The sequence below is a fragment of the Amblyomma maculatum genome, chromosome 4 (assembly GCF_055883805.1).
Source record: "Amblyomma maculatum isolate TAMU_Amacu chromosome 4, ASM5588380v1, whole genome shotgun sequence".
Lineage (NCBI taxonomy): Eukaryota > Metazoa > Arthropoda > Arachnida > Ixodida > Ixodidae > Amblyomma > Amblyomma maculatum.
Genome location: NC_139347.1, coordinates 95,848,152 through 95,870,950, shown reverse-complemented (window position 1 = coordinate 95,870,950; position 22,799 = coordinate 95,848,152). Strand labels below are relative to the sequence as shown.

The following is a 22,799-nucleotide window of genomic DNA, read 5'->3' as shown; positions in this document are numbered from 1 at the left end:
GGGGGGGGGGGAGACGCCGCAAGAGGGGGAGCCTCACGAGGCAGACGTGAAATGCGCGTTGGCTCGTGCGTCGTGGGCGGTTGGCCCGCTTTCTCCTGACCCACATGTTTATTACTGCGCATTGTGACAGTGGACGAGGTTGCTTTCGTTTCGCGTGCCTATCTCTTTCTCTTTACCACTTTCCCTATCCGCCAGGTTCGGTTCTGGGTGTGGCAGGATCGAGGAAAAATCGATATTTCTACGATATTTCTGGCCACCTGCTGTGTTTCACGCAACTTTTCATTTCTGGTAGAAACGCCAATATATTATAAAAATACCTTGGCCTCGTTCGGTTCCTGATTGCTGTTAATGCGTTGAAATTTTGCTTTTTTTTTCTCCTGTAGATCTAGATGCGTAACTATCATTTTTTTGTTAGTTTGCCTACTCATTCAGTTTGATCCAAGCTGTGACTCAGTGACGGTGCAGCGCTCCTGAAAGCTCGCGGGGTTTAGGTCTCCTCTTGATAAAAGGGAAATGCAAAAATGCTTATTTTAACCAGTCTTTTTATATGTCCTAAATTCATCCAGAGCACCTCCATCGCAAAGTAAGAACGTGTTAATGGAATCAGCCAGGTGTGCCGAGTGGTGCATTCTTGTCGCTCGCTGTTCCTCGTCCAGCGCCTCTCTGTCTCGTCCCCTTTCTTTTCTGCGTTTACTTTCCGTGTCCGGTCGCGATGCTGTTGCCGCTTTGCCACTATCCGCCTTTTTCTTTTTTTCTTTCTTCTTTTTTTTTTTTCTTTTGTCTTTGTTCCAAGACTTCGCCTCGCTCCGGGCACGACCCTTGTTTCGACAGTGTCGCTCAAGGCACGATCCACGCACGCTGTCGTGTAACCCTTCGCTTCCGGCGCGAGCCTCGAGTTCTTTTTGGGCTCATTTCAGCCCCTTGTTTTCTCCGCGGCGACGTCGCCGGAAGGAAGCTCCGGCTGAGCTGGCGCCAATTTCTCCCGCGGCACGCACGCGAACGTCGTGCAGCAAAGCGTCGGCCGTCGGGCGAGCTCGTGCGCTCATCGTAATTTATGGAGCTTAGCGGCGTTTCCCTGTCTGCACGGCCGCTTTGTGTCACTCCCGATGGAGAGAATCTGTTTTTTTTTTTATCGGTTTTTTTCTTTTCCTCTTATCCTACCAACACCGGCGATTTGCTTTTTCGTCGTGGCCTCTGCTGCTGCTCTTCCCTCTCTCTTTCTGCTGCTGCTGCTCTGCTTTCCTAGCCGGCTTGTTTCAAAGCTCGCGTCTGCCGTGGGCGAGGGAAGGAGGTGGCATCTTCTCTCGCAGCACCGTCACCGCTGCTCTCGACTGGTTTGCGCCGCGGACGAGAGGGAAACCCTTCCTGCTTCATCCTACTCTTCTTCCTCTTCTAGCTGACGCTTCCGTTGGGCTCCCTCGTCGCCGCCTCGCTCCTGGGCCTCTCGCTTTTCTCCGCGTCCGCTCTCATCCCAGTCGCACGGATAGCGCCTCTCTGCTGCTGCTGCCCTCGCTATGTGCTGCGCAGGCGTCCTCCCTTGAAATACGTGCCGTCTTACACCCTTCCATTTGTCTTTGTTTTTTTACTCGTTGCGTGCGCGCGTAGTGTACCGGCTCGGCTTGGCCTGGCGCGGCGAAACCCACCAGTCTCGGGGCGAAGAGGAGAGCGCTCGCTCGAAATGCAAAAAAGCGGCGGCATCCGCAGGAACGCGGCAGCTCCTCCGCGGGCACCGGGCGACCTCCCCGCCCTAAACAAAAAAACTTGGCTGCATGTTTCGGTTCCGACGCGTGTTCTCGCCAGCTGCTGGCTGTCGGGACTGTGCGCAGACGTCGTACTGGCGCTGACGGTCGCTTTTTGGTGTACGGACGTGTGTGGCCCTTTGATGTCGTCGTCGTTTATCAGTGTCGCGAAGCGCGCAGGACCTTCGCCTAGCTGGCGCGTGGTATGGATACAGACCGCGAAATACGAATAAAATCCGCGTGTTCGGACCGGTGGGCGAGGCTTAACGGCTTCAGCGATGTCGACAAGACTGCGGAGCACGTGTGCCGTGGTCTAAACGAATCTAACGCTTTCCTCAGATCTACACGGGCGAGCGGAACGTGTTCAGCTCAAGCGCAGGAATGGAGATTATTAGCGAAACAAAACATTACTTTCGCAACGCTTAGAATACTAGTAGTGCATGGGTTCGCTTTCACGATATCGAGCTCGGTGACATGATAGTAGACAAAATATTTTAACCGACTGCATTTACTGTGACACCTGCGCTTCCCTTTCCCGATTTTCGCACTCCTGCTACAGTAAAAGCAAGCTTGTATTAACTCCGGGTGAATTCATGGAGCATTTCTTTCTTTTCTTTTTTTTTTTTGTATTATGCAAAGTACTCATGCATTCAGTCCAACTTCGGCATTCTCTTTACATCTTTGCACATTTTGCTGAAGGTTTCGGTGTTGGACTCTGTAGAGCCTTCCGGTGGTTCCCGACGGTATCATCCAGCCTAGCCGTCGCCAACCTCACTCCGATGTTGTGCTTACTGCTAGAATGAGACCTTGCTTTACCCGGTGATGTGTAATACCGTTGTGGTTGAGTCCGCCTGGTTTACCAGTTCGCTGAGAAAGAAGATCGTCAAGGAGAAGCGAAGACGAAGCTCGCGTGGTTATGTTTTATGAGCGGTGACCTCAGAGTCTCAGCTGAGCTGTCCCGACGGAACCAAAGCGCGAGTTAACGCGAGTTTGAACAAGGCGAACGAATTAAGCGAACCTTCGCTGTACTTACCGCTGCTGCCTAGTCTCGTACTTACTCGTGCCCTCACCGGACTGGGTTATTAGCTCTATGCAAAATCATCCTTCCTTCGCGGGCGTAGGTATACTGGCTTCGACGCTTTGAGCTGGATATCTGCAGTGCGGAGACTGGTCGCGTGTTTCGCTGAGGCGTGTTTAACACTCTTGAGAGGGCGGAATAATATAGCGGGCCAACCTCATTCTTGCTTTTCTCCTGTTTCAAATCCCCCCCCCCTTTTTTTTTTTTCATTTTCTTTGCGCACTTAGCTTCGTGCGCACCCGCTTTAGTCGAGATGCTTTAGACTCCCCCCCGTTTCCAAAAAAAAAAAAAAACTTTTTTTTTTTAATTCGGTATATTCTACCTCTATTCATGGCGCATATAGCATCCTGTTCCCCCTTCCCCTCCATCGAAATCCCTCCCTTCGCTCCGTGCGGCCCGGGAGCCGTTAATTTCTTATGCGAGATGGGCGAACCCGGGTGAGGAGTTTATTTCGGGATGCCGGCTCGCCAGCGTCGATAGAGGAAGGAGTGCTAGCCCGCTGTCTATTTCAACTCTTTCTTGCTCGGCTGACTTTACCCCCCTCTATCTTTTTACTTTCTTCCCCCTCCCTTCGCGCCACGTGAGCGTTGCGGCAGCGACGTTGATGGAGGATGGATCATGCTTTCCGGCAAGGCGCGCAGTGTGTAGGGGCGAGCGGGCGCAGCTCGGGACGGCGCGAGAGCTGAAGTACTTAACCCCGTCAGCGCCACGTGTGTACGGAGGGACCTTAGAGGAAAAAGAGGGGGAGACGAGGTCGGTGTTGGGAGTGCAGGCTTTTTTGAACGCCCCGAGTGCGTTTTATTCGCCGTTTTCTTTTCGTTCCCTTCCTTCTCCGGGACGGTTTGGAATCGCGCGAGTCTGAACGATTCCGGCCGGAACCGCGCACAGCACCCCCTCCTCCCGTTTCTCTCTTGACGTCGTGTTTATTTGGGATCGATAGCTGGCGCTTGTTACTTTCTGGCGGGTTTTGTGCCAGGCCCGCGCCTTCTTCGCACCTTGTACCCCGTTTCGTCGGCTCTTGTCTCGTGTTATTTTTCGTTGCTCGCTCTTTTTATTCGCCTTTTGACGGATGCGGGAAGGATTTAGCGGCTGTCCGGTTGTCACTGAAGTTGCATTCCGTGCGCCACTTTATCGCTTCCTCGGTGCTAACGCGGCGTGCATGGCGATTCGTTCCTTGCCGAAGCGATTTTCCTTTCCCAGTCTTAGCAATATCGAAGGGCCGCATTTCGACGGCAGGACATGTAGTGCGAAGAGAGGATAACCGATGGTCGCTTAGGGTAACAAACTGGATTCCAAGGGAAGGAAAGCGTAGCAGGGGGCGGCAGAAAGTTAGGTGGACGGATGAGGTTAAGAAGTTCGGAGGGGTCAAGTGGATGCAGCTAGCACAGAACCGGGTTAATTGGAGAACTATGGGAGAGGCCTTCGCCCTGCAGTGGGTATAGTCAGGCTGATGATGATGGTGATGATGAAATTCGAATACACCAGTGTGCTCCACGGTGACCGGCGTCCCCTTGAAGCCCGTGTGCAGCTTGGGGTCATTGGGAGCCCACGTAGGATACCGTACAGTACTGTATCATATCATATACCACTTCACACCGTTCGATCCCGCCTGATTTTTATGCAAATGCCGTCTGTAGTTTTAGCTGCATCTTGTTCTGTCTGAAATCTGAATCCAGCCTTTCAGGGCCGTTGGATCCCAACACGCTACCTGTTGTGTTGGGATCCAACTGATCCCAACACGTACCTCAAGTACTGAGGTACGTACCTCAAGATCACTGAGGTACGTTCGTATGGCGTGGTTAAGGCGGGGATAATCAGTATGTGTGGATTATTATATGGCCACAAATGGAAGCTTACATGATTAATCCGGTTGCATAGTGCATGCACGCGAACGAGTAGCCGGGAAACGGTAGCTAATAACGTTGTTACGTCATACACTAGAGGCGGGGAGCTTAAGTTCCCGCAATTTATTTATGCTGTCAAATGGCGGGAAAGAAATCGTATATTGAAAACTACGGGCTGGTTTCCGTTCTGCCCATAGGATGTCAGAGTATACAGAGAAACGTTTACTGGGGGTTATAACTTGCTTCAAAGTCTGTTTCGTTTCGTGCAAGGCCGGAGCATATGTTGCGGTTCTGGAATGATTTGCTGACATAAACGAACAAATAAGGGCAAATTTAAGCCGCGCTTTCCGTGTTTAAAATGCTCCAAGGCTGCCAGCGGCTCATTCCGGGTCTTTAGCAAGACGCGTGCCCAGGTTTGCAGTGCTGCAGTCACTATCTCTGTAGGCCAGCTGCTTCACATGTGGCGATCGCAGGGGAAAAAAAAAAGTTGGCGCTGTCGAAATGCGCTTGTTGAAGAGTGCTTTCACATTCCTCCGCGACGGTGCAGATTTTTTGTTCTCTGTAAAACACGTATTAATAGGCTTCCCCGAAATTCATTAGAAACGGGACAACTGGAAATAGGCAAATTATTTATTTTTGTAAATTATCAGCGCTGCCTCCTTAATTTCTGCCGTCGCTTCCGCCGATCGCAACATTTGCGCGACACTGCGAAAAGCTCTATGCATACTATACCACTCCACTCGTTAGTCCGGTAGTCCGGTTGTTTCGACCGTAAAGCGAAATAAAGTGTTTTTTTTTTTTCATTTTCGGCGCGAGTGTGTGTGTGTGTGTGTGTGTGTGTGTGTGTGTGTGTGTGTGTGTGTGTGTGTGTGTGTGTGTGTGTGTGTGTGTGTGTGTGTGTGTGTGTGTGTGTGTGTGTGTGTGTGTGTGTGTGTGTGTGTGTGTGTGTGTGTGTGTGTGTGCGTGCGCGTGAACTCACTCCTCAACCTTCGGGCCCACGAAGCGGTGCGTGTATACCCGACGTGTTGATATTTCAAAATATATCTGTACACCAGCACTTTGTACCATACGCACGGGACTGAATTCTGAATACGTGCACTTTTTCTTGTGCAGGTGACGATGGTGGACCGCGACGCGGCGGAACGCGCGGTCAAGGAAGCCAACCCGATCATCGATGGCCGTAAGGCCAACGTCAACCTCGCCTACCTCGGCGCCAAGCCCAGGGCCAACGCGCACAACGGTATGCGTTTCTCTCATCGTCCGTTGCATGCCTGCACCGCGGAGTAATTATTAGATGCATGCGTTTTATGTAGAAATATTGTAGACCGGAGAGGACCGGTATACTGGTGGTAAATCGGTCTGAGGCCATCTTTATACATCGCACTATAGTTAAAACGAGACGTATAGTGGCTGTCAAAATTGGGTAAAAGGCAATAGGAGTGAACAAAAAAATTGATTTTCGTCCTTGAATGCACCCTTTAAAAGGTGTGAGCAGCCTAATTCTGACCGCGTGAACTGTACCGTGCACTAATAAATATCGACCATTACGTTTCGGACCGCGCGGATCGATGGTTTGTTTCTCTATGAGGGCAAAGCGTTTGCATCGGGATGGCAGCTAGGGCCCTCTTGCGGCTGTAAATTTGCGTCTTCATTATTAATCCTCTATTTAGAGTTTGCGCAGCTGAAAAGTACCCTTATGGCGTCATTTCAGTGCTTTCTGTATTTACAAGATGATGTCTCAGCTTACATCACCACATACCAAACTGTCTACCGAACTGCGGTGAGTGAAATACGCGCTCGCCCAACACCACTTAGTGGCTCACCTCACCGTGGTCTCAAACGTGGCGCCCAACTGCTGCTATGGTGGCATATCATTTCCGTCATGAAACGTCATTTTGACGTCACCGTATAATGTGTATGCATGACGTATTTCGCTACATATTGTCAGCCAATCAGATTTCAGGAAGCGCCCCTTGACAGTAGGCAGTACATTTCACCCCATTCGTAATACGGGGCCTATGCTTTCCTCCCGGTCATATATACCCTTTCTTCCCCTCCATAGTTACTTCTATTTACCATCCAGGCAGCATGAACAGCTCTGCTAAAAATCCGTTTGCAAGGTCACGTCATTCTGACGTCACTGCAAGGAGCCATTTTCGACAGCTCAAAATTTCGCGCCACAGATTTGAAGTACGTCACCATTCCGAGAACCAATCGGGAAAACAATATGGCGCCGAACACCGGCGGAGCAGCCGAAGCGGATGGTTCTGTCGTGTTCTTATCCGCTCGCAAAAATATTATCGTTTCTTGAGCATGCGTAGAGCGAAATATCGTGCACCGGCGAATATGTGGTATGAGCCCCTGAGGATTATGGAGCCTCGAAGCCACTGGCGCATAACAGAATACCTGACAGAGAAATAGCGCACGGCTGCGAACATAACTCACAGCGAAGCGCGCAGGTCAGCTTCCCTGGCAGCCAGCGCCCGAGTTTGATGTCACGGATGCTAAACAGCCGCGTATTGTCATTCCCTGAAAACTGCAGCAACGGAAGTGCCGGGTGGCGTCACTAAAAAATAAAACGCAAGAAAAATGAAGTCAGTAAAGCTATAGGGTTTTTTTTTTTTTTTTTTTTTTTTTTTTTTTTTTTTTTTTTTTTTTAGTATACATTGCAGTGTATAAACTAAAATGCACACACAGTAAAATAGTTTCATGGATTAAAATTCCTTGCACTAATCCTGTGATCATGCCAGCAGCGTCCGTCGCGCCATCTTTAGTGCAATGAATGAAAACGAATAAGAGCGCATTTAAATACCGCACTTCCCGTCGCTTCTGCGGCGCAATGGATTAACACCACGTACCTGATTGTAAGACATGTGTTCGATTCCCGTAGCTACAATTTTTTTTTTTTTTTTTTTTTTTTTTTTCAATTCACAACGTTCAAATAAACTACGATCATATTTCCTGGGGTATATGTTCCCTTTTAGGTTGCATAATACCATGTTTTTGTTCTTAACAGCAGCGAAATCAGCCGCGAACGCAGCCAGGATGTGACGGTATGACAACGGTTACGTTATACAGTTACTTTCACCGTAATCAATTCCTGCCTTCAGTGAGTGTAGGTTACCTTTAGGTTGCGTTCAGAGACAGCTCTCAGCAACAATCGCCTTCTAACATGCCTTCAGCTCTTTTTACGCATTTACGCCGCGCCGATTTTTCAAATTAACTTATTCAACATCGCAAAGATGGCGCGACGGACGCCACCGATGTTTTATGCTCTTTACAGCAATTTTAGTACATAAAACAATTTTATTAATATTGCATTTCAGTTTCTGTACTGCGCTTCATGCTCCTTAAAAAACGTAAGGTTGTGTTTTATTTTTGAGTGACGCACCCGGCACTTCCGTTGCTGCAGTTTTCGGTAACTGCAATACGCTAAACAGCCACTCTCTCGCGCTGAATTCACTGCCGTCTTTTTATCATCTTGTGCTAAGTCATTCTCAAGGCAAGACCACTCAGGTACTTGCAAGGGCAATCCAAACGCGTGGCGGCATCCGCCTGGGCAGCCGTATCACGCCGCAGACACTAGGGACTTTTCGGAGTCATACGTCGTTGATGTGGGGAAAAAAAAAAAAAAAAAGCGGATGGAGAGCAAAGGTTGCCGTCTGCGAACCTGACCTATAGATCCAGAGTTGTCTATCACTTCGGAGGCAAAGGCCAATTGATGCGCTCAGCTGTTACGATACCGATTTCTTCTTCTTCTTTTTTAACTGTGGCCTTGGTATGGCACTATCCCGACCGCGGCGGCTGTGTTTCGATGGAGGCGAAACGAAGAGGCGTGCGTGTGCTGTGCGATGTCAGCGCACGCTAAAGATTCCCACTCCCCATATGGGGCTGGGACAGGTGGGTCACCGTCGCTTGCGGCAGGGGCCAGCCTGCCACAAAAAATTTTATCTGTTGTAGGCCGTCATTGCACCTGCCACCGTTTCGGTGGTGGACGGCGTCTTTCTCTCCCTCTTCATTTTCTTTCTTCTCTATTTTCTCTTCTGTCTACACGAGGCAGCGAAGGTGGCTCAGCTACAGAGCCAGTATCAGGCCCGTGCATTTTCTTTTCCTTCTTCCTACAGCCACAAACAACAACAAAGATTCCCAGGTAGTTGAAGTTACTCCGTAGTCCTCCACTACGGCTCCTCTTTCTCCCTTTCCGCTTTCACTGCCACCTTCCTCCCTTCCCTTACGGCGTGGTGCGGGTGTCCAGAGAAACAAGTGTGACAGATACTGCGCCTTTCCTTTTCTGTAAACCAATTAATATTATTATTCCTGTAGCGGCCGACGCGTCGTTGCCCCCGCCTTCGCGAAAGCAGACGATCTGGGAACTTTGCTCGGTACGTGGTACACGCTCACTTGCGTAGTATCATAGAAAGGAGGCTATGGTAGTATATAGTAATTACTGAAGGAATGCGTTTCGCTTGCGTGAGTAATGGCTGATCATGGTTGTCGCTGGAAAGGAGGAAATCAACTCTGTCTTTCCTTCCCGCAGCTCTGGCCCTCGTTTCAGGTCGCGTTTTGCCGATGGCGCCTGCCGGACGAGGGAGCGTCTCGCGATGTGTTGTTGCACGTTTCTTGAGAGCTGGGCGAGCCAAGGGCGCCTTCGCGGATGTGAAACAGCTGCGCAACCTGGTGACCTGGTGACCTCTTGCGTGTGTCCCGTTATATGTATCCGTCATCCGGCATACGTCACACCTGTTCTCGAAAGCAATATCGATCGCGGAACAGTCACGGGTTACAATGTCTATACCACCTCGGAGGCGAACGGAAAGGAATGTGGGTGTGCGAATATTCGAAATTTTCTAATATCGCGTGGAATATATCCTCCTATTCGACTGGCTGAGCGATTCAGATAGTACACGTTCATAGGGTGTCTATAGCAACCGGGGAAACCGGGGATTGTCAGGGAAATTTTATGCACCGTCAGGGAAAATGGCACGATATCTGCAGTGCATTTTCATTTTAAGCAGGCGCGCAGCAAGTATGTTATTCATGCAGTTTTTTTGTTTGTTGTTGTTCTTTTTTTTGTTTGTTTGTTTGTTTGTTTTTCCCTCGCCAGCGCGCGGCCGTCGGCGGCCGCGCCGTAAGGCGAGGCGCGATATATTACTATGACGCCAGCGCATGGCTGAGCTGCCACAATACAGGAACCAATACGTCCGTTAGGTGGGTACCCAATAAAATATGCGGAAGCGATACGTGAGAGTAGCACGCGATAGAAAACAGCAGTAACCACGCCAGCAGTGGCCAACGTGAGAGCGATCGGCAGGCTATGCTTCTGGTGCTGCTACAGTATTTTAGAAATATTCTAGAACATTATAGTGGTGAGACGTTCTTAACGGCCATTAACACTAATGACTGGCTTTTCACTATTGCAAATTGCGGATTATTATTAATAAATAGCTTTTTGATGGGAATTATTCCTCTTGCTCATTTTCATCAGCAGCTAAATTGAGCCTCGTCACTCGTCAGGGAATCTGAACTGAAGTAATCAGGGAAAGCCTGGAAAAGTCTGGAATTTTGAAAATATTGGTTTGCTAGGCACTCTGCGTTCATGTATTATTTGACAAGAAGCGAATGCCATCTGAAGCTTTCGGCCACCAGCCTCCACCCAGGCCCAGCCGTTCTTTTCTAAGGCAGTTCTTTTCGGAAAGGGGCCTGCCTCACATCATTCTTGGTGCCGCAATCAGTCTGACCGCACTTGCAGCGTCGCGACGCGGTCCATTCTGATCGCGTCAGCAAACCCCGCCTTCGTACCCGGTATCGGGGACCACGGCTTGTAACACGTGAATCTAACATCAGCTGATTGGTGCGTGGCGGTATAGTTAGTTCGCTTTTGTGTCTTCGGTAACACTGGGGTTTAATTTATCACTCGCATCATACGCAGACTTTGTGTCGCGTACCCCGTAGCGGAGATGTGCTGCGTATTTCGATTGCTAGGCATAGCGCTTCACTGTTTTGCATAAATATTCGCTTTGTGTGAAAACTTCAGCGAGTAGCGAATAATCGTTACGAATATTCGCGTTCGATTCGCTCATTTCGTCATTCAATTCGTATTCGACTCGGCTTCGAAAAAGTACCATTCGCGCGCAACATAGAGAAGAGGAGAAAGTGTGCAGCTATACTTTCGCGCCGAGCAAGCAACTTTTCCACGCGAACAGTTTGGCTGCTGACCTCCACTGTTTGCACGGCGGAACGGATGCACGTCTACGCGCGGACTAGGCCCTCGCACGAGCTGGCAGTCACGTTCACTGGCTGTGCGCGCTTCCCCGCTCATTTGCTTTGGGATGCGCGCGCAGACCGAGTAAACTATATGCCGCCTTTATCTCGCCCGCTGCTGGGAAGAGCGTGCGATTCTGGCCGCGGCCGTCCTTTTGCGCGGGGTGGTAATCTTTGAGCGTTTTTCTCCCAAGTAGCGATCGGACGAATATCGCTTTTTGCCTCTGGCAGGTGCTATTGTGCTTTGCGTCCCTTCCTTTCTTTTTACAGACTTCTTCGTTGGAAAGGACAGCTTGTTCGAGCACCTGTGTGTCATCGTTTAGTGAAAGTCTTTCTTAGCAGCGATTGTGTAGTTACTTTATAGTCCAGTCTGCGGCAACCCCCATCCTATAGACAAAAAGGGGGGGGGGGGGGGAGAACAAATAAAGGGACCCTATAGAAACTAACGTAAAGGGACTTAAGCGACTAAAGTAGTGAAAGGCGAAAGCCCGAGTGCTGTATTCTGCTACGCAACTGGCACTAATCATTTAATAATCATTAAACAAGAAATTGATTCAATTGCTTAATTAGCATTAATTTGATAATTAATGAATTACCGAATTGTTATTTACTTAGTAATTAATTTGATTATTGATTGACATATGGCCATATAAGGCACTCATTCGCGCGCACTGTGGTGGTGTTCTGTGATTGGTCGAGAACTTCATGACGTCATCCCGCCTCTGCCAATCAGAGCCGCCGCAAAAGCGGGGCACATTTTGTCCACGACAGCATGAGCCATTAAAGGCTTTCGCCTTAAAAGCAAATTATGTGAGAACAAATGGGGTTGCCTTGTTTATTGCGCTCCTCGAAGAAAAAAAAAAAGAACGCGGAGTGTCGGGAGAGGACGAGGGGGGTGATTGTTGCACCGTTATCCGCTATTAGGCGCTCGAATTTCTTAATCACGCACTCACGTCGTAAACCGCTTTCAAAGTGTGCCGCGCGCCTGCTAGAAACGCGGGTTTCACGTGCTGCAACGAAACGTTTGGCTCCAGGGTCATTTCTCCCTTGGCTCATTTTGTTCGTTTATAGCGATCTCTCGGCTAGGGTGTTCCGTCGTCGGAGCAAAAGTGCGCTGTCGAGAGCGAAGTGTGTGGCTGGCAGGAAACAAAATGTACATTCCAGCCGCGTCAAATAAAGCGTTCTAAATTTAGAGCCTGCTCCACGGACCGTGGTGCGTTCTGTTTTTAGATTTGAGCTTTCCGTGGGACAGCGCGCGCTGAACGTCGCGACTGCCGTGGCGAACGGCGCGAGAGGAGAGGCAATTTATTGAGAGGCTCTATAGCTAAGGGGGAGAGGTCGCCCTGATAAGTCTAGATCCAGCCAGCTGATAAGCGTTGTGGTAAAGACCGCAGTTGCCAAGAGATCAAGCGTTTTGCACTTGACACTGAAAGTCAAGCTTCATCGCTGGAACTTGCGAAAAGTAAATGCGCATTATGTAGGTATACTTGGCGAACGACACGACCGAGGTTATCGGCAGCAGTCATCAGTGTCTCACTGTTCGTTTACTGCCGCGGTATACTACATAGTAATCGCTAATCGGCGCGCGCTCACTTATCGCCGGAGGCTGCGTTTCGATGGCGGCGAAATGGAGAGGCGTCAATGTGCTGTGCGATGTCAGTGCACGTTAAATATCCCCTGGTGGTCGAAATTACTCCGGAGCCCTCCACTACGGCACCTCATTCTCTCCTTACACTTTCACTCCCACCTTCCATCCCTTACGGCGCGGTTGAGGTGTCCACAGAAACAAGTGTGACAGATATTGCACGTTTTTCTTCCTGTGAACCAATTACTACTACTACTACTACTACTACTACTACTACTACTACTACAAACGCAGCGAGGCGTATAGAAGGGGTGCTAGTAAACGTTCTGCTGAACCCAACTGCAAGCAGTCGTAGAAAGAACCTGCATGTTCTCTTTTCTTTATGTGCGGTGGCGCCCCGATGCCTGGTTAGTCATTAGAAAATACCCTTGCGCACTTTTTCTTTTTTTCTCCTTTACTCTGCGATGATGTCCAGGTATTTAGCGGGGGACTACGCGTTTCTGTTACAAAATTTCAGTGTGTAAGGAAACTCCAGCCCATGCGTTACCTCGTCGTGGCACTGTGCTAAGGGCAAGCATTTGCATACCGTATGGTATTTATTTATTTTTGCTCTTTGGGAATTATTCAAGCACTGACCTTGAAAAGTATTTTGAAAACAGCGTCCAAAGCTTCATAAACGAATATATTGATACGTGGCAAGGTTAGTGCGCGAAGGTTGGTCCAGGATGACGCAGCACACAAAGCACAGAATCACAGCAGCGTTAACCTTCTTCTAGTGGCTTGGAGTGATCCCCCCTTTTTCATGGTTGAATAGCATGAATAGCACAGAAAAGCCCTCAGTGGTCTCGTTGAAGGCGGCTAGGCCATGTGTTCTGGAAAGTCTGAAGTAACTACAGACGATAGCTGGGGGCATAAACGAGCATAAACAACGAAACCGTTGACTTTTCTCGAAATTGGGCATCTTTCGCATTAAATGAGTTAATTATAGAGTCGGGTAACTGCGGCCATCAATAACCATCGCGATTGGAAGCTACTAATACACGTTACAGAGGGCGAATTTCGTGCCGATCGCATCGCAAAACTGTCTCAAAACATGTTGGCGTCCGCTCGTATTGGTCGACGTGTTACGTAATACGGCCTTAGATCGGTAGAGCTCGATGTGTGAGCTGGTGATTGCTTTGATTGGGCACTGTGAAATGGGGACAAATAAGTATACATGAACCTGTAATCGTAGCGCGCTAATCACAGAGACTACTCTAAGCGAAACCCGAGGAAAAAGACACCATGTAAAGAAACGTGTCTCGCCATCAACAGCCGATTTCGCTCGCAGTTCGTGAATCGACATCTTTTTCCGACGCGGATACCAAGGCGTATGATACACCGCTGTACACTTCAAAAGCGACGCAGCGACCAGTTGAGTTTGATTCGATTTGCGGGAAGTATTATATGCATCCAGTGTCCTCGCCGAGTTATTAACGCAACCAGAAAGAACCAGGTGATCACTGTTAACAGCGAAGGAATCGGGTAGCTACAAAGCCCTGCATTCTCTGGAACTTACGGCGTGAGTCGTAAGGCCTGAACCTCGTAATAAACTGATTAATTTCGCTTAGTCATGCAGATATAGTCCTCATAAATTCACGCTCGGGAAATCTCAAGCAGTTCTTAATGTTGGGACGGACTCCCCCCTCTCTCCCTTCCTAAAACAGCAAGCAGCAAAGAAGCACGTGATGCGACCTCGAATTACATCACACGATCACAAAGCTCTCCCCTTGTGTTGCATGAAGGTGTGAGCATTGTGAGAAACACCTGCGTCGCCAAAGCGAACCTATGGCTGCGGTTTTGATCCCGGCCGCAAAACTTCCTAGTCCCGGTACTACGGCGCCCTTTCGTAGTTGATACTTTTTGTCGTTAAACCCTGTCGACCTAATCAATCGGAAGCAATTGATAATGTACAGGCTTCGGCAGGCCGTTTTTTTTTTTTTCTTTTCTTCTTTTTTTTTTGTTGAAAGCGTGTCTTGAAGCGTTCATGTCTAGGGTCCGAATCATTGCCGTCCTGATTTATTTATAGGAAGGGAAAGGCGCGGTAACTGTCTCACTTGTTTTCTGTGGACACCGCAACCGCGTCGTAATGGAAGGGATGAAGGTGGGAGTGAAAGTGGAAAGGGAGAAAGAGGAGCCGTAGTGGAGGGCTACGGAGTAATTTCGACCACCTGGGGATCTTTAACGTGCGCTGACATCGCACAGCACACGACGCCTCTTCGTTTCGCCTCCATCGAAACGCAGCCGCCGAGGTCGGGTTCGAACCCGGGTATTGCCGTCCTGGTGGCGCTAGTACGCTATGCGGGCGGAGGGAGGGAAAGGGTTCGTGAGAGAGGGGATGGGGTGAGCTAAGTGCCCCGCTGCCGCAGGGCGGAAGGAGTCACGCGGCTGGCCGACTGCTGTCATGTCGCGCGTTGGCGTCGCGGCGGGATGCGGAAGAGCGCGGCGGCTGAGGCGGAGTTTGTGATGCGGCGGAGCCACCGCGCAGGAGCGGGGCTGCTGCCGTCGTTGCGCACATAGGCCGCGGCGGCCTTTTAACTGGCGCGACTTGGTCGGTCAGAATGAGATGGGGGTGCGCTTGGCGCAGAAAAGAGGCGGCCGAGGCCAACATCCGACGCCGGTGCCGACTGGCTGGCCACGAAACGGAGGAGAACGTCGCCCCTCCCCCTGCCACACGAAAAGCTCCTTTCCCTCCTTCTCCCCTTGTTGCTCGGGGGGGGGGGGGGGGGGGGAGTAATTCTGCAGGGTTAGTACCCCCCCCTCCCTCATTTCAAGAGGTAACGGGAGTTTGCAGGCACCACGCGACAGGGTTGCTGCGGCGTTCGCAAGCTGGAGAAAAATAAAACTACAAAGAGGAGAGCGGCGCAATCGTCGTTGTCGTCTTCCCTGTCTCCCGAAAGATCGGTGTCCTTGCGTCTCTCCGAGGAGGTGGGTGCGCCCCCCGAAAATAACGCCTTGACGTCGGAGAGTCATCCGGCTCTCTTCGCCGCCACCGCGTCCCCCCCGCCGCACCCCACAACCCCGGCGTCGGGGCTGCACTTTTTTTTCTTTTCCCCTCTCACTGAACGGCTGCTGCTGCTGCTACTGCGCGTGCCGCCGCCCGTGCTGTCGTCGTTCCTCCGGATGGTGGAGGCAACAGCTCGCAAAAACAGGGCCGCAAAAAGAACCGCACAGTAGGTGTGCGCTGCCCACCGCTGCTCCTCCCGTGTGGCGGGAGGGCTGAGCGGGCCAGCGTTTGCAAGGCAGACGACTCTCGGGGACTCGTTTTCGTTAGTCACTGTGCAGCATTGGCGGCGTGTCGTCACCGTCGTGACAGCGCGGTGATCGCTCGAAGAATCGGCTTTTTTTTCTTTTTCTTTTTGGCCTCTCCCACCTAAGTAGTGCGCGTTCTCATTTCTTCCCTGTGCTGGCATTCGCTGCTGCAGATTGACCGATGTTGCTTACCGCGGTCCATATCGCTGCCATATCGTAAAGCATCGTACCGCACAGCTTCAAGGCATGGTTCTTCAGAATTATTGATGGTCTAGCTGGTACAAAGCCTCGACCATGTGGTCATGTTTGGCATGTGGTCTCGAAATTGACCACATGCCAAACAATTTGTGCATTTTGCAGTGATCATCTGAGGGTTTATGGGGCACTTATTTAGTGAAGGTTATATTGGCCACGAATGAGGAGTTTCGCATGGCGGGAGGCATAGAACCGTTACCTAGCAACCGCCGCAGCTGGCGTGGACGCCACGCGCTCGCCGCGCCATCTGGCAATCAATAAGCAACCAAAAGAAGGTGTCTCGTCTTTAATGCAACAGCAACATAGCTACACATAGTGAGTAGCGCATCTTAATTCTCCCTCTTTAGCGTGAGTATGATAGTTGTGATGATGATAGGCTAGTCAGCGGTGCATTTCGGGCGAGCGTGCACTCAGCACTGAACAGGATTGGGCTGAACTCTATTAGATTGGACTGGATTGGATTGGGCTCAATTGGACTAGTTTGGATTAGACAGGTTTGGATTGAATTGGACAGAATTAGTTGGATTGCATTTCACTGGAATGAACTGTACTTGATTGGACTGGTTTTGATTATACTGAATTGGTTTGGATATTAGACTAGATTGGATTGGATTACATTGGATTAGAGAGGAGTAGGCAGCCCAATGCCAGGCACACCCCATTTCTGAACGTGTTTGCAAAGCACAATGATTAGATCTAATTGAATTCTTTCAGATCTGTTTTTTTACTTTGATGTGGTGACTGTGTGATCTCTGGTAGTTCTGCAGTAGTAGTGTAACTGTTGATGAATCGAGACTTGTATTTACAGATCCCCCACTGTGCACTTGCTTAATTATGTTTGTTTGTTTATTTATTTATTAAAATGGGCTACAGCGCTCTTACAAGTATTTGTGCAGGGGGTATGGAACAAAGTAATGTGACCGCACAGGTGACAATACAGAATCATCGCTTTTCGATGGAGGCGAAAAGCAAGGCGCCCGTGTGCTATGCGATGTCAGTGCACGTTAAAGAACCCCAGATGGTCGAAATTTCCGGAGTCCTCCACTGCGGTGTCTCTCATAGCCTGAGTCGCTTTGGGACGTTAAACCCCAGAAACCAACCAACCAGAATCATCTGCAGATCAACGTCTGAGAAGAGGATCCTTACACACAGCACTTTCCTAATACCCACTGTGTGTTAATGCTTAATGCCCTCCCAGGATCACAGAAAAAGCAGGATATTTTTAGTGGTGTTAGAAATTACCTTTAATTTAATGAAATCTTTGCACAATGCTGATAAAACATATATTGAATGCACTGAATTAACATATATTGAATGCGGCTGAATAAATGGGCTTCTATGCACACAAAAATTACAAATTGCTTACCCGCATACAAAAACCTTATAAACATATCTCGAATCGGGAAATTTTTGAAAGAGATGTCTAAAAGTTAAAAATGCTTAAATATGGAAATTAGAATTCACACTAAGGCAATTACAGAATATACAAAATGTGCTAAATTGCCTCATTTTCTAGATGGGCAGATTTCAAACTGCTAGAGTAGAACCCCACTATAGTAAACTCGCATATAGTTAAGTGAAGCTGAAGTACCAGTTCATCTTCCATGGACGACTGCACATTTTTCCCCTTTATACTAGACATTTTTTTTATAAAAATCGGTTATAGTAAAATGCTTCTGACATTGCCGCACGCGCACTACTTAGAATCGCGAAGCAAAGTTTTCTTTCTTGAAAAAAAAAGAAAGAAATAGAAATACTACAAACTTTTTTTTTTTAAGTGGCTTTGCCACCAGGCTCACCAGGTTTGAGGGTGAAGAGAAGCAAACTTTACGTAAGCCTCGGAGTCGTGAGGGAAAGTATGCAATTCGTGAGGGGACAAAAGTAGAGCTGGCTACGAACGTTTAAAGGTGTCGCGATCCATTCAGAAAGTACAAGAGAGTAATAAAAGTGCAGCGATAAATAAGAAAGGGAAACAGTCGAACATTCGCAGCACTCTGCATCGCAAAGCACAGGGAAACGTTTGCAAGAAGTGGAGGCACGCCGTGTGCAGCTCTGCTACGCTTGACTGCCATGCATATTTCTCATCTATTGCCTCTTAAATGACGAACAGTGGAAGACAACGCCGTGTTCATGCAAGGCGTTGGTTTTTTTTACATGAATTCAAACTCAGTTGTATTTGGAGCCACACTGCATTCATGCTAAAGCGGTACTTCCAAAAGATGTAAGCAAAAAATGTTTTAATGGAAAAAAAATTGCACAGAGATGATAAGAGAGGGATCGAAGGTATTTTAGTGTGTGTGTGTGTGTGTGTGTGTGTGTGTGTGTGTGTGTGTGTGTGTGTGTGTGTGTGTGTGTGTGTGTGTGTGTGTGTGTGTGTGTGTGTGTGTGTGTGTGTGTGTGTGTGTGTGTGTGTGTGTGTGTGTGTGTGTGTGTGTGTGTGTGTGTGTGTGTGTGTGTTCACAAAGCAACAATTGGCATGTTTAGTAAGTAGCCATCTAATTAGCAGACAGCATCTTCAATGTCATGCCATTGCCAACAACTGATATAGTAAAGACTCAGGTATAGTAAAGAATTATTCTGGTCCGAGTGACTTTACTATAAAGGGGATTAATGTATTTATCAGTTTCTTTCTTTGATGTTAAAACTAAGCTTGCAGGAATGCAGACAAACAGGCAGTTCTAAAAGGTCTCAGAAAATATCTACTAATGAATAACTTTGCATACTTTTATGACATGTATCAAACTGCAGATAAATAAATAGTCTTTCATGGGAAAAACAGGAGTGCCTTGACTTAATACATAAGAGAGAAAAAAATTTTAGATACAAAATTCTCTAAAAACAAGCACGAAACCGTAATAAACGAAATTTCAGATTACACAGGGAGTGGTACATTGCCTTTTTTATAATTTTAAGGCAAGGAAAAAAAAAATAAAAATTGGGAGGCTTTTTTTATATATATGTTTTTTTCGTGCTTTCTGGCATCAGTGTTCCCCACTCACTTCTGTGACAGGTGCGTCGCCACTTTTAGAAACAGTTCCAGGAAGTAATGACACAAATTTCACTTTGCATTTACTGCAAAAAACAGTAGTTTGGACCTGGACCTGAATTTTTTTTTTTTCTGTTCAGAACTTTCATCGTTTCTCATTTCTGAACCTTTTACGACTCGTGGAGGGGGTGTTGTGCAAAGGACAGTGGAAGAGTGAGAAGTCGCTCGCCATTTTCAAGACTGAGAGGCCATATCTTTGTCTAGGCGCATTATCCACTTCAGCTGAGGTACGCAACATGTTCCCGTCTTGGCGAAAACTTGACAAGCATTTGTTCTGACAGCCGGATATTTTTACCACAGTTTTTGTGGAAGCCCTTCCGAATAAAAAATAAGATAGTGGGAACATTTAAGGGACCATTCAGACTGAAAATTTGCTCACATTTGGCTAGTGGTTAAATGGTCCAGGTTATACGCACTACTATATCGCTGTCCGAGCTGCAGTCTGAGCTTTCGGAGTCATCTTCTGACTTTTCACTACTGGATTGTTAAAAAAAAAAAAAAAACTCTGAGCTGAAGCGGCAGAATGCTGCGGTATTTTTTTTTTTTTTTTCTCTGCACTGCCCGACGCGAATTTACGCTGTTTGCTAGCTGCACTGCCACCACATTATCCCCCATGTGTCGCCGCCTGCTGAGAAGTAAGCAAACTGGGCCAAAACCGAAATTCAAGATGTCGGACTACGTTTCTCGGTGCCGATACATGTCCTAACATGTGGAAATTTGAGCTTGGCAGCGCATGCAAAATCGTAATACATTTTTACCCTATGATTTGGCTTCAAAAGTTCCCAAGGCACTTCAATTTTTATTGTTTTTGCCTTGTGCTCTCTTTGGAAAGGAAGGCTATTCATAAGCGAGTAGCTTTGTTTCCTTATTTTTGAACGGCTTAATTAAGCTTTAATGAAAAATGCACACCAGGAAGTCGTGCCCTTCAGCAGGTGATTCACTTACTATGAATCCTGTTTTACTAGTGCTTGTTCTCCGTAAATGTACCTGGATACCACTGCGAAAATTTTGCCCACATTGCCAGACTTACTAAAAAAGTGTACGGGTCTGTCCCTTATTCAACACAGAATTTTCGTAATATCAGAGTATACATTTAGCAAGTTTTGTATTCTAAAGAACTTGGTACATCCATTTTAACGGTGTCCATATTAAGGAGGCACAAATGTAGTTTGTGCGGCTCTACTCTCGTGCAGTGAAAATGCATGTCTTTGGAGCCAGAATATTAAGTTGCTGGGCCTGTCATTATTCACAGAACAAATGCATGTTCAGTTCGTGTTCAAAATCGCATCATGCAAAAAAAATTTGTCGCCAGCTGACTGTAAAATTGATTTTTATCACTTTGGCTGGTCTCATCTCTCTCTCATTCCAGCGTCTGCACGTAACGTGGAAAAAGTAAAAGCAGCCTAATCCATAGTGTGAATTACAAAGTGAGTCTTTGAACCTCAGGCAATGCACACTGGGGAAAAAAAATGCTTCACTGAGCTCGCATTTCATAAACATTTGATAGCGGCTGTACATTTCTAGAAGCATGTTTCACTGTGGGTAAGAGCACGAAGTACTTTTGCAGTAATTTTGAATAAAAAGTGCCTCAGTACAGTGCACATCTCTCGCAACCCAAGGGTCGTGGGTTTGAATCCCTCCTAGACGTTTCAGACATTTTCTTTAAGCAAAATCAATTACTGTGTAAAGTTAAATTATTTGAGACATGTGCACGAGGTCATGTGTCTGTAATGTTAAAACCCCTTCAACGAATCAATGTTTATCCTGCACAGTCAACCATGACGCCTACGCCAGCTGTTCTGCAACATAGGGCCCTTAACGTAGTCACATTAGAATATGGAAATCCATTGCAACATTGTAGGCGAAATGCTGTGGGTGGTTATCAGAGACTGTTCAGTTGAAGGGAACACCTGCCGGGAGACCAAAAGTCAGTGCACAGGGTACTGTGTTTTACTTGTACAAAAACCGCTGAAACCTGCTGGTTTACAAGATTTGCAAGAAATGACATAATAGATTGCATTTAACCAATCAGTTGTGTATATAAACTTCAGTTTAAACAATTTGTTGTAAAACAAAGCTTTAATTTTTTTTTTTCTTTCATGTACAGAAGAGCATGGAGGTGCGGTTCTTTTTGCACAAATCTGTACCCCATAAGTTTGACATGCCACGCTAGTTTCCAATATTTGTGTGCAGAAGACTTACAGAAGTAATGTGCAGTATTGTTGTCAACTGGCACCGGGGTCAGTGGTCTGCTTTGACATGCAGCATGAAACACTCGCTCTCTGCTGGCGAACTAGCACGGCAGTGCACAACGTGCACATGCAGCTGTGCACAGTGCTCAGGGCATTTTTGTTTGCTCACTCTGACTCTCATTTTCACTCATTCCTTGCAGGATTCCCCTTGTCAGTGAGAGGAGCGGGCTACCCAACCTTTCTACCTAGTCAGTATGCTGGGTGAGTACATCCTTCCTTCACAATGGAGCCCTCGAAGTCAGCTAGTACCGGCTTTCTCATGTCCGTTCAGTTTATCCTGTGGTTATTTCCTCGTGGTGCTGTTGACCTACATGGCTGCTGGGTGTCAACATACACAGTGTGCAAAATATAAAAGTATGCAATCTCTGTGACTAATGTCATGTATTCTTGCTTTCTTGTGTCTTTGAGTTCATTTCAGATTTCACAGCAAGATTGAGAGAACCATCCGCCTTGCGTACATGATGCAGAAGTACAGTTAGGGATAGAATAATGTGGATCATGCTTTTTTTAGTGTTCCAGCTCTTTCCCCTTTCTTAGCAATGGAAAAAGAAAAGTTTGCTGCTTTTATGTGGTAGTGTACCAGCATTAACTACCTGTACATGGATAAAATTAATGGGCATTTCTTGCATGTACAGTATAAAACACCCATTAATTAATGGTAGGTAACACATCCAATGAGTTGATGAATGTGATTAGTGTTATTCCATCCAGAACTTCACCTGGCAAGCAAGCACTCACACAGAATGGCACATGGTATAAATTTGTCGTTTTTTTAATATGCATAAGTGTCAACATTCGTGTATACGAGAGTGACCTGGTGGAAATGCCATGAATGAGCTGAAGGAGACCAAAAAAAAAAAAAAAGCTTCAGCTCAACAGCAGAGGCAGGGGGATAGTGTATTTGAATCCAACACAGGCAATTTTTTTTTAAAGGCCACAGCTATTTATTAATCCTGATCTTTTCATGATCTTTTGCAACAAGGTGCTGGCAGACTAGTTTTTATAAATATTCTCATGAATCCATCCTTCCCGATTGATGCAAAACCAGTCATGCTGATTTTTTTTATTTCATTGTTTTACATTGCATTTGTTGTATATAAACGAGGGACCCCAGAACTCGGCACAAAGTATGAGTAGCCCCTACAAACATAAAGTAGCAAGAACAGTCTAAAAAGAAAATCCTATAATTGTATATTTTCTTTTTATATTTACTAGGTCTCAATTGTTCTGATTATTTGTGTGAACGGAACACCTCTTGGTGACAGTTGATGATAACTTGTTGCACAGCTTTGTCACAAAAAAAAAAAAAAAAAAAAAAAAATGTGTAAACGATCCAAATTTGATTGAATGGGTGGTGCATCTAGCATGTCGAATGAAATTGTTTGATGGAATGCAACTTAAAGCAGCCTTTTCACTCTTTCGATAAGTTAAAAGGACACTAAATAGAA

General features: G+C 47.4%; 1 protein-coding gene across 1 annotated transcript in view; it reads left to right on the top strand.

Annotated features, from left to right (window-relative positions):
* Nucleotides 1-22,799, top strand: part of LOC146191700 (RNA-binding protein 38-like) — a 104,525-nt gene that overhangs the window by 72,406 nt on the left and 9,320 nt on the right. The window contains exons 2-3 of the mRNA XM_084602217.1: nt 5,775-5,901; nt 21,492-21,552. Of these exons, the coding sequence (XP_084458343.1) occupies nt 5,775-5,901; nt 21,492-21,552 (188 nt within the window). The remainder of the gene's footprint in view (nt 1-5,774; nt 5,902-21,491; nt 21,553-22,799) is intronic.